Source organism: Megalops cyprinoides, chromosome 2 (genome assembly GCF_013368585.1).
Source record: "Megalops cyprinoides isolate fMegCyp1 chromosome 2, fMegCyp1.pri, whole genome shotgun sequence".
NCBI classification, from domain to species: Eukaryota; Metazoa; Chordata; class Actinopteri; order Elopiformes; family Megalopidae; genus Megalops; species Megalops cyprinoides.
In genome coordinates this window covers 55,859,272-55,871,379 of record NC_050584.1, presented here as the reverse complement: position 1 = coordinate 55,871,379, position 12,108 = coordinate 55,859,272, and the positions used below count along the sequence as shown (strand labels likewise).

General features: G+C 40.1%; 1 protein-coding gene across 1 annotated transcript; it reads right to left on the bottom strand.

Annotated features, from left to right (window-relative positions):
- Window positions 1-9,090: 9,090 nt before the first annotated feature.
- Window positions 9,091-11,128, bottom strand: pdcb (phosducin b). Its single transcript, XM_036521662.1, has 3 exons — window positions 11,080-11,128; window positions 10,226-10,374; window positions 9,091-9,609 (listed from the first exon to the last, which is right to left on the bottom strand). The coding sequence occupies exons 1-3, from the start codon at window positions 11,126-11,128 to the stop codon at window positions 9,091-9,093; spliced, it is 717 nt and encodes a 238-aa protein (XP_036377555.1).
- Between the last annotated feature and the right edge of the window lie 980 nt (window positions 11,129-12,108).

Genomic DNA, 12,108 nt, shown 5'->3' with positions numbered 1-12,108 from the left:
ATGATTTCTACACTTTTAGTGGATGTGATTTTAATTTTGCTACATGGTGCCATCAAGTACTGTATGCCAAACAACTGAGTTTTGTGTAATATTTTTGAAAAAAAAAAAAAAACGGTATGTCCAGAGGCAAGGGCGTAACTTTGGGTTGAACATGGGGGGGGGGGGGGGGGGGGGGGGGTTGTTGAGGTCTCCATAAATATGATTTTTTTTTTTTTGGGGGGGGGGGGGGGGTGTTTACAACCCCCCCCCCCCCCCCCCCGGTAATTTATGCCCATGTCCAGAGGTATTCCGAGGGTAGCTGCCTCCCCAATGATGAACAGAAATGATAGCATTCGTTACGACAGATTATAGTTTTGTGTTTTATGGTTGAATGGTTTTACATCTTCAGTTAGGCAGGCCTAGCTGACTCTGTCCTCCTGCTTATCAAGGGAATGCCAAGCATACCAAGGGAACTAAAATGAGAGTAATTAAGCAACATCAAATCTGAACGGTTTCATATTGTCATATTGTATAAAATATCAAAGCTAATACTTTTTTGAGATGTACTATATATATTCTTTATTGCTATCAAAAGTCCATCGTATATCTGCTATAGCCTATGGATTCTCTTTTGCATTACACCATATGCACTGTGCAGTTGAAGGGAGCCATACACTGTTGAATCCATATTCACATCAACACACCTGCAGCCAAAGAGGTAACAGCACCTCAGTAACCCACATGGCCCAGTGCAGGCCCCATTTGTGCTGTCACATATGAATGCATACTGATACATGTATTTTATTTCTTAGCTCTAACATTTTTAACAAAATCTCTAACATCTCAAACAAGGCTATCCCGTCTGGTCCGAACCGATGGAAGGTCTACTGAGTCACAGAAAATTTTAATGATGGTTATGGGAGGAATGTGTCACAACACACAGTGCATCGCACCCTGCTGTGTATGGGGCTGCGTAGCCGCAGACCGGTCAGAGTGCCCATGATGACCCCTGTCCACCGTCGAAAGCGCATACAATGGGAATGCGAGCGTGGGAACTGGACCTTGGAGCAGTGGAAGAAGGTCGCTTGGTCCGATGAGTCCTGTTTTCCTTTAGATCACGTGGATGGCCATGCCGCTTACCTGGGGAACTGATGGCACCAGGATGCACTGTGGGAAGATGACAAGCTGGGGGAGGGAGTGTGATGCTCTGGGCAATGTTCTGCTGGGAAACTCTGGGTCCGGCCAATCATGTGGACGTCAATTTGACACGTGCCACCTACCTAAACATTGTGGCAGACCAGGTACACCCCTTCATGGCCATGGTATTCCCCAATGGCCTCTTTTAGCAGGATAATGTGCCCTGCCACACTGCACACATTGCTGGAGAATGGTTTTGAGGAACATGATGAAGTGTTCAAGGTGTTGCCCTGGCCTCCAAATTCTCCAGATCTCAATCCGATTGAGCATCTGTGGGATGTGCTGGACCAACAAGTCCAAGCCATGGAGGCTCCACCTCACAACTTACAGGACTTGCTGCTAATGTTTTGGTGCCAGATACCACAGGACACCTTCAGGGGTCTTGTAGAGTCCATGCCTCGGCGGGTCGGCGCTGTTTTGGCGGCGCTGTTTTGTCATAATGTTTTTGCTCATCGGTGTATATATATACTGAAGCACTAGATGGCGCAGTTGGTCCTCAATTCATTTTTATTGGGTCCTATGAACGTGTTGTGAACTTGGTGTTTTAGTTAGCCGTTATTCACATGTTATTCACATCAGAGTATTGTTTCTGTCACTTGAACCGAAAATACAAACGGCATTTGCTCCTTTTTTAAGCCAATAAACCATTATATAGAAAACTGGTTTTAGAAAATTGATGAAAAAGATTGTAAAAATCTGAAACCTTTTTGGCAAAAGGCCAATTGTCTTAGTGGATTTTAAAAGAGAATTTTGAATAGCAAACTCTAGTGAACAACATATACTAAAAGTATTATCTTTCAAGGGCTTTAGTGTATTGGGAAACACCATGTTTGATCCCTTTGTATGCTATAGTTCTGTCAGCTAGATGTTGGGCCTACACTGTATTCTCAAACTAAAAAAAAGACTGCACAAAAACACAAGTGTATCTCACGAGCTTATCTGATGATTTACTGCTCGGCTTTAAGTCTGTTTTCAGTTTCAGACACACCCATTTCTATTTCCTTTGTGTCATAGTTACCTGATACCCACAAAGCTTCCTGACCTGTTTAAACACACATGTTGTGTGATTGCATATGATTAATCAAGCTGGAATTTGAATGAAAGGGGAGAAAGACAAATCAAAGTCATTCAATAGCTCCAGGCGGTAGATATTATACAGTATGAGGATTTCAGTAACCTCATGTCTGCATGCAATGTGACAGTTTGTGTCATTCACTTTCTCTCACTTTCACTCTGTGCCGTGACGGCACTTGTTCTGAATCTGAATGAGACAACAGACCATTTGATGACTACAGAGAACTGAGCCCTTCCCTCTATAATTTATGTTGACATGCTTATCTACTAGTTTGATCCACTTACTTGCATATTGTCAAAATATTATCTTTAGTACTTTATCTGTGGTTTTCAGATAAACAAACACAGAAGATATAATTTGATCATGAAATATGTGATTCACATCCAGTGTTCTCTACCAAAAATATTTGTACTAATGGGTTTCTGAGGTCTTCTAATTGGACTCCGAGTGCTTCTACGGCCCCTTAGCAGGGAAACAGGTTTAATTCATGGCAAAATGTCAAAAGACAAATACCTCACAATGATATTATTGTAAGGTATTCAGCTTCTGTCTTCAGGTTGTAACATGTTTCATTATAACAGGAAAAGGCTGTCATATCTGGGTGATAAAAGCGAATTATCTGTTTTCCATTACAGTCTCAGTGAAATTGAGCCTTGGTTGTGTCACAATGCATCCAGTTCAATAAATCTGGAAATTCTGATCCTGGGTTCTGGTAAAAAAATATGATATATTTCACTCTTATCTGGACAGTTTAATCACCTATGTAAACCCAGAGGTGAGTAATCCTAGCATTAAGTTTGATCTTAAATGGACTTTGGAGGCTATGAATTAGGAAACATATCCACAATTAGATCTTTTCTTAACTGAAAAAGTCTAATTATGCATAGTTGTGATGTAAATTTTCCTAATGACCATGCTTTGTCTCACTTATAGTTAGTGTCCTAACTGGAATAGCATCATTATTACTCCAAGCCCCCTTAAGATGGCTGCAAAATGCTTTTAGAGTAGATTTCAACATTTTATTCAATACTTAATTTGCATGGTCTGGTACCTTGGTATATTTCAGAGTTCACGGCACCATATTTGCCCAGAGAGAGGAGCATCGGAAAGGTCTTTTTTGTGTGTACCAGAAAATGCTTGAAAATAGCATGCAGGTTTTTACTGTGGGTCTACTGTGCAACGCAATACAACACAGACAGGTAATATTCAGTTCTTAAAAGTAATCATTTTAAAATAAATTTTCAGTTTTTAATTTTCCCCTTGTTTTCATGCCTACTACCACACTATTGTTACTTAGTGATGTACATGTATAGTTAAAACATATCAATTATGTAAGCCCCCCCTGTATGTTAATAAAATACAGGCTATAATGGAAAACTACTGCTCTGGTGTTGATACTGTTCATTTATTTTTCTCTTCGTGTATTATGGTTACCATTTGACTAAATAAACCACTTTGCGTGCGAACACTCTTACACGTAATCTTTGATGACATTCCTATAGGCAGGAGGGCTGTAATTTATACGGCTTCATAAGGCTTTGAGCATTGCCACCCCCTCAGTTACCTTTGCTCTTCAAATTACTCATATTTGTGTCTTTGTCATTGTTTAGGTGTGGCAGTGGCGGCCGGAATTGCCATTTTTGTCATAGCCCTGCCTCTGCTCTGCCTCCATTCATTTCCAAAAATGCATGCCCAGAGAGGATCCGCTGACTGATATTACATTCTTAGAAACTTATCCGAAAGGTTTTATTCAAGGACGGTTTGCAGCGAAACTGAGTTTGTACTATCTCAAGCAATGTATCTTCAAGCACGTACATTTTTCAAATCCATCTTGTACTTTATGTGTTGATTACTTTATGTGTATGTATTATCTACTGCATCTTTATGAAAGGTCCCGCTGTTGATCAGAGATTTGGTTTTGCAGTCTTTGACATTTGTAGGCATTTACACTGAGATGTTGCATGCGTCAGCGACGTTCTTACCTTCTCTTTATGTGTTTTATAATGTAACACGTCACCCATGCAATCCCATGGACTGACTCACTGTTGAGTTATTCCAGGCCACGGTCTTTATTGCAGCTTCTTGCATCAGATGAAAACCAGTTTTGTATGGATTAAATAGGCCAGTAACAGCTATTGCAGAATGCCACAATAAATCTTCTCATGTGTGTGTAATGCAAACTGAAAGAAAATTCTCGATGCATCCAACAGAGTAGTCTGTGCCCTGATTGGAACATTTAACACACGAGTAGCTATCAAATCAAAAGAAGAAAACTTGGTTATGTATTATTAAATGGAGATCATTTATAATTTCATTAATATATGTGAGTACATATCAGAATTATTTGCATAGTCTCCTCTTACAGGAAAGACCCCTCATGGAAACATTTTATGTTGGTTAGCCTCAAGTGCATCCTCTTGTTGTTATTGTACTTAAACTCACTTTATTGACAGTGCACATAACACAATCCAGACAACACTGTATCACCATGACTTGCAATTAAATCTGCTTTTGCAAATGCACACATCATAGCTGAAATGCCACAACTGGGATGTTAGAAGCGGGCCAGTGGTTACACGTTAAGGTATGAGGTCCAAACATGGGGAGGAAATTAAAGCTGAGGCCTCGGCTATTCTGCTACGTACAGTTGCGGTGAGCACTGTAATCGTTCTTGCGGAGGGGTATGTCTGGAGGATGCTGTCGGGACACGCTTTCACATTGAGGAGACGACCCATTGCACGAAACAGACTTGGATGTCATGCGAAGGTTACATTAATTTCGTTATCATGCGCTTTTGGTATCAGCAGATTCCACAGCATGCTCTTGCCAAGACAACATCCACAGATTCCCCTGGGAAAAAATGGGCTAGCATGCAACTTCGTATCATTTTTTCAAATGTAGCGCTCTTCTTCCCATATGGTAGGGGTGCAATGGATCACAAAACTCACGGCTCGGATCGGATCACTGTTTTTGAGTTACGGATCGGATCATTTTGCGGATAAGCAAAAAACTTCTTAAAAAAGGTCTTAAATGAAAACAACATTCAAGATGTCCAATGTTTAGATAAAATCTTAAAACAAAATATTCAATACTCAGTTTTTACACAAAGATGTTCATACAAATGTTCGAATAAACTTGCAAACATAAAACTATATCCGTACGGGTCACAGATCAGCTACGGTCCGTTACACCACTAATATACGGTATAGAACATAAACAGCGAGTACAAGAACTTATGTGATGTTGCGACAAACTCATATTGGAAATATGAGATTTAAATTCAAATTGGCAATTCTGTTTAATTTATAGGCCAGCTTGTGTTAAAAGTTACATTTTTCTGGCCATATTTCTCCAAGTTTAAAATTGATTACTTTGGTGTGACTGCTCTTACGAGCGTGTATTGTTTTAGTAATGAATGAAAGCATTTTTATTCACATCAGGTAAATATGCAACCAGGTAAATAAGCAGGGTTTGAAAGGATTTACAGGTATGATGACTACTTTTAAGGGCCATCCAGTGAAAACGAGATGGCAAAGATGGACTGTGTAAATTTGTACTGTATTTGTGTTGTACATGACCAAACGTGTACAGTAAGGAAACATTACGGTACCATCAATTATTTTCAGATTTGGCTTTCTTTGTTGGTCACAGTCCATAAATTTGTGAAAAATATTTTATTGGCATAGATGTCATATAGTTTGGCAGCCATCTTGCATGTAGCAAACATATATTGAAATGCTTGACCTGTCAGTAGCATAACCATCAAAGTCTGTATTGGCACTAGTGTTGCCTTCAAAATCTTGGACATCATGTGACACAAATTCATTCATATTGATAAAACATATGCCTTGATAGCCATATTTCATAAATGAAACGTTAATATGTTTCAGCTTGGAAGGCTTTGAGAGTGTTGGCAACCTCTAGCGGTTGTTGTAATTGTTATTAATATTGTCGTTACTAACGTTGCTGTTATCGTTATTCCAGAAATTCATGAAGTTAATAGTGTTGCATAATTATTGACAGCAGGGGGCGCAAAACTCTAACTTAATTACTGGAATTAAATTAACACAGCTGGGACAGGGACATCTTCCTCAAACATAACTGAGACATGTTTCTCTTCTGCCCTGTGAATCTACACTTGCACTATAAGGATTTCAGCTCCAGGCCTTTGTACACGATCCTTCTGTCCACATTGGTGCGTGGAATAATGGTCCAAGAACAGTTTCAGTTCAACCAAATGCCTGCTTCACTTTGTGCATGTGCACTACAGGAGCTGTCAGTGTGACATAAGAAAGCTGCTTGCTTTAATTTATGATTCATAAAGTCATGGGGAAATAATGGAGTCTTTGTTTTAATGTGTCAGCAATATATTATACAAGAACTTACTTGTGCCAGGTCACATTTGAGTCGCACCCATATTTTGCTTAGTCATCCAACATGTGCGATCCTGCAACACAAATCTATAAACCCATCCATAAATTTAAAACAAAATGCACTGTACTGTATATATCACTTATCCACACATTATGTTGAATATTTTGACTAGATCTTTCCAGTATGTGCATTATTTCCAGGAACAGCATGCCCAAGGAAAATAAGTGCATCCACCTTTCTTTTAGAAATCTATAATTTAACTTAATTTTTGATAGATGCCTTTGAATTTTGCTTTAGACTGTTCTAAATATAGCACATTATTTCTATTCATAGGTTTCATTGACGTAACCATTATATAGAAACAAACCTATGACACCATGAATCACTACACTTCATTTAACTCTTTATTTTATTATTGTTCAACACAAACTTACATTAGCATTGGAAAGTTTTTAGAATGTATAAACACAAAAAAAAAACAAAGGGAATGTTATTTGTTATGCAAGTTCAAATGGAGATGAAACCAGCCCTACAATCTAACAGCACATCCTTAAAGAGCTGTGTGAATGATGGCATATTTCATTGAGCTGTTACCATGTCCTTGAGCAAAACTCAGAACAGATGGAAACAACTTTATTAACATGGTTAATGTGTGCACACTTGGGAACATATTGTTCACACTTAATGAAACTGCCTTGTTTTACAGAATCAGAATCTGAAACAGCAACTGAAGCAGACTCTTAATGAACAAATTGATCTTCAATGGACAGTACTAGACTTTTTCTAACTTTGTATTTTTCTCAAAAAAACTTGATATTTATTCACACACCACTCAGAATTGTGGATTATAGAGCAACACAAGCAGAGCTACTGCAGAATAGCCCAAGAGCAACTATGCTTTTTGTCAGTGCTAGCTGAATGGAAGAACATCTATGGTCTGCTGATTGTTAATGTTAGCTCAAAGGAAGAACAGCTAAGGTATGTTGATTATCAGTGCTAGTTCAAGGAAGCAGTCCATTAAAACCAGAAATTGCTGTAGTTTTTCCCTGAATGTAATGTAGTTCAATGCATTGTGAAAGATTTGCGCATGTATCAAGATATGTCTCTCTTCCTCAGTAACATTGCTAAAATGCCATGATGGATTTTAAATAGACTGATTACTCACTTTTTAAACTTTACATGCTTTCAAAACTTTTCATCAGTTGACATTTAATTCCTTTTAAACAAATGCCAAAGATATTACGAGAACAAGATATAAATCCCCTTTTTGAGGCTGTAAGGTTTTCATGGTTAAGGATATTATCCAATTATCAGCACATTTGTGTCAAAAGTACAGTGCTTGGTATGGTTTTTGTAAACAAATAAAAAGTTGTATAATTTTTCTGAAAGAAAGAAATATTACACAAGTGAAAAGTTCACCATATGTTACTAGAGTGCTTTTATCCTTTATGAAACATCTCTACAGCAAGCTTTCATATCACCCTTGAAATTCAAATCTGTCAGAGATATTCCTATTCAATGTTTTTTCATAAGCCATGTGCCAAGCATGCCTTTCTTAAAATTATCTTCTCAGTGGCATTTCATAGAGGTTTAAGGAAGCCAGGTTTAACAATCACAGTTATAAACTACACTCTCCAGCATGCTTCACTTGCCAATGAATGCTGGGACAGTTATGCACGCTGGGAAGCATAGTTCCCTGGGAAGTAACTTAAAACAAACAGAAAATAACTTCATGCATCACCAAAAACATTGCACACATGGGACAAAGTGCCAATGAATGTACTAGATCAGCGTTTCCCAAACCTCTCCTGGAGGACCCTTTGTCCTTCATGTTTTAGATCTCCCCCTGCCCCAACACACCTCCAGGAGAGGTTTGGGAAACACTGTGCTTGATCATAGACAACTAGATGACTGTCACTCTAGCCTGTTTTTGACTCTGTAGTTCACTGCCAAACTTGCAATGTTTTTGATCTCGCTACTGATGAAGAGTATTACCAAACATACACTTTTTGTTACACGCACAGACTGTTCACAATGATGTGAAGAATAAACACACGAAACATCATACTACACAATGTTCCACTAAATCTTAAATATATTTTGTGCATCCTGTGTGTATGAGTATTGGTGTATAAATACCTGTATAGACACCGATGTTGTATTCTGTATCTTAAGCTGAACTGCTTCAATAAATATACAGCTGCATAAATGGATACGTAAGATGTCAACTATGTAAGCCTCCTTGAATAAGGGAATCTGCTGAGCAAGTGCTTTTAATACTATAACGTCTACATTAGACTGCTTTCTTCATCTCTCAGGAAATACAAAAGGCTCTCATTTAAGGTGCAGCTCTCACTATTTTTGATTGTTGATGGACAAAAGTCTGTGTCTAGAAGCCTCTGCTTGCTATAAAGAAGAATAATGAAACTTATTCTCTGAGAAGCCCATTCAGCCAAGCACTCTCTTCACTCCACGTCAGCCTCATCCTCCTCGGTGCCACCAGGATTGAAATCCTTCTCGGGCAGCAGGCCATACTCGTTCAGGAACGCCTCCACATCCACGGCGAAGAACTCTTCGTTTAGGTGCTGAGTGACGCACAGGAAGTTACCCAGAAGCTCCCCGGCTTTGTACACCAGCAAGGTGGGCAGCACATCGTCTGAGAAGCGGTCGCCCGCGCCGGTGCAGGAGGCCTTGATCTTGCAGAACTTGACGGTGGGGTACTCCGCCGCCAGGCAGGTGAAGCAGTTGTTGAGGGCTTCGCAGCCCTTCACCGAGTCCTCGTAGATGTGCACCACCACCAGCGTGAGGCGGTGCTCCTTCTCGATCACCTCCAGGAAGGCCTCGCCGCTCTCCAGCTCGTACACGCCCTCGAACTTGGGCCCGAAGCTCAGCCGCTCATGCATCTCCTGCATGCACTGCTTGCGGTACTTGCGCAGGCATTTCTCATCCTCCTCCTTGATCAGCTCGTATTCCTGTGCGCTCATCTGTATGGGGGGGGGGGGCGGAATTCACATAGTCAAATGGAATGTTAGGGTTGAAAGGCAGGGGGAAGTGTAGCATAGTGGTAAGGAGCAGGGCTCATAACCGAAAGGTTGCTGGTTCGATTGCCCACTAGGGCACTGCCTCTGTACCCTTGGGCAAGGTACCTACCCCAAAACTGCCTCAGTAAATATCCAGCTGTATAAATGGATATAATGTAAAAATTCTGCCCTGTGTAAGTCGCTCTGGACAAGAGCGTCTGCTAAATGAAAATAATGTAATGTAATGTAAAGGCTGGGTCAGAGAACACGCCTGCAAAAGCTATTCACTCTTCATGTGACTCTCCATACAGAGACTGTGTTTGCCATCAGTACTTTAGCAGTGAGAAGCTGTCCTGCTTTGGAGCCGCATTCCACATTTAGTGTGGCTGAACCCAGAGGAGTAAAAGTATGGCTGGATCTGGCGAGTCCCAGAGTTTGTAAATGACGTAATCAAACAAAATAAATGCAGCAAAGCCTTACTTCATCCTTTCATTACCTCTGTTTACCTCAGCTTTACAAACACAAACGCCTTTAGGATGTAAATAAAATGAATCTTGCTCATCTGTTGTGATAGTCTAACCTTACGGTTTCCTCTCTCCCCAGACTCGTCCCTGGGATTTTGCGGGGAGGACATCTGTCGGAGCAGCTCTCGCTTGCTGGGGGGCAAGGCCTCCTGGTCCACACTCTCCAACTTAAACTTCCTCCAGTCATTGATCACCCCCTTGGGACCTGGAGCCATGTCAGGGTGAAAATGGCAGAATGATCAGTGCAAGAGGATACCCACAGGAAAGGTTCTGCATTTAAACAGTCACAGTTTTAACAGTTTGAAGGTCAGCCCATGCAGTGTATTTGACAGCCTTGTGGCGCGGCGCTGCAAAGCCGCTGGAGGTCATGCTGACTATACAAGCGGCCGATGGATTACGTATAAAGAAGCGTCTTAAGGGCGGCTTCTTAATTGCAGTGTCGTTGGGTAACACAGGAAAAGCAGCTTAGAGCGTCTGTCTTTACTTGTCCATCTCTTAATTGCTGATTGACAGTGCAGCCAATGGAGCTGAAGTCCCTGAGAAATGTCAGTGTGGGAGGAAAGAAACGACAGTAACATGAATTCACATGGTTTGTGTGGAAAAAGGTGAACATGCTGAGCTACTGCAAAGCTTGGACCACGCATTTCAGACATAATGAGCCAGACATAATGAAAATGGGAGCTAGTTGTTCGTTCATATTTTTGAGGTTCATGTTATTAGAAAAAATTCACAAACTGATACTAACGGACCCTACGTACCTGTTGTGCTGGGCATTTCTAGTATTGGAATGATCTCCAGAACTACAGCTTAGAGCCCTGCTGCAAAATGAAACCAAGAGCCTCAAAATTCTTGGCTCAATGCTACCTTTTTTAACATGGTACCTCCACATTGTGTGGAGACCTCTCCTCACCTGTGTGGCTTACTGGCAGCTCCTCCTCACCCACAGCTGGGCCCGACATCTTGTTTTAGAGTCACCTAAAAAATATAATAAACCCATGCTTATGTCTCAAAGTCATTGGTCCTTATACCTGTACAGCGCCACCTGTGGGTCCTGTCTTATCAGAATTAAAAGCTGATCTTAATTCTAAATGGATGACTGTCATTCTCATCAGCCTATAATAATTTCCTTGAAGAGCTTAAGGTGACTGATGAAATTATTTAAATACTTAATTGCTATTAAATACATCTGCATCAAACTGATAAGAGCTGTGGTTCAATGATATCGCCTCAAAGAACATTTACCTAATGACTTGGGAATTCTGTATTTATTATGCAATCGATGATGTGCTGTGCGAAAGGTCCAGGATGGCGTAAGATAAAGGAAGAAGCTGTCAACATCACTAAGGTCAATCTAGGTTGATGTGGTATTAGAAGATTAGGAGTCTATCCACTTTGTTTGGTTTTTTGGCTCGAACCATTACACATTACACACTCCTCTTTGTGGCAGCTATGTTGCAAAGCAAGCATTCCTGTAACAGGAGGCAAAAACATTCCTTCCATAACAAGATCTTCAGTTCTCAGTATCACCCATGGTGGATAAAATATATGATTATTTTTACCTTTAAGAAAGTTACTTCCACTGTTAGGTGAAATATTACTGTACTGTAATCTTGTATGTTTTTCATATTAACTTGCCTTGCCATACTAACATGTCTTGTCACATTTAAACGTTAGATATTTTTAGGCACTTGTATATTGATGAATGCTACTCTTACCTGTTCTAAATCATCCTTGAGAAATTAAGTTCAACCATAAAGTAGTTATAGGAGTAGGCATTTAATACAATAACAATGTGTTTGCATGACATTTTATTTCATTTGAAGTTGGAAATGGACCAAGAACACAGTGCAAACAATGAAAAGGTAACAGTAAAACTAATTTTTAAATGGGAAGACCAGTGAATACCCATATGCACATCACAAATGGCATGCAATATACA

What these genes read in the sequence shown, in the direction of transcription:
- pdcb (XM_036521662.1), bottom strand. Translation starts at nt 11,128, where the DNA reads ATGTCGGGCCCAGCTGTGGGTGAGGAGGAGCTGCCAGTAAGCCACACA. An exon ending in GCTGCCAGTAAGCCACACAG is followed by an intron (nt 10,375 to 11,079) that starts GTGAGGAGAGGT and finishes ACATGGCTCCAG; the next exon opens with GTCCCAAGGGGGTGATCAAT. An exon ending in GGGAGAGAGGAAACCGTAAG is followed by an intron (nt 9,610 to 10,225) that starts GTTAGACTATCA and finishes CCCCCCATACAG; the next exon opens with ATGAGCGCACAGGAATACGA.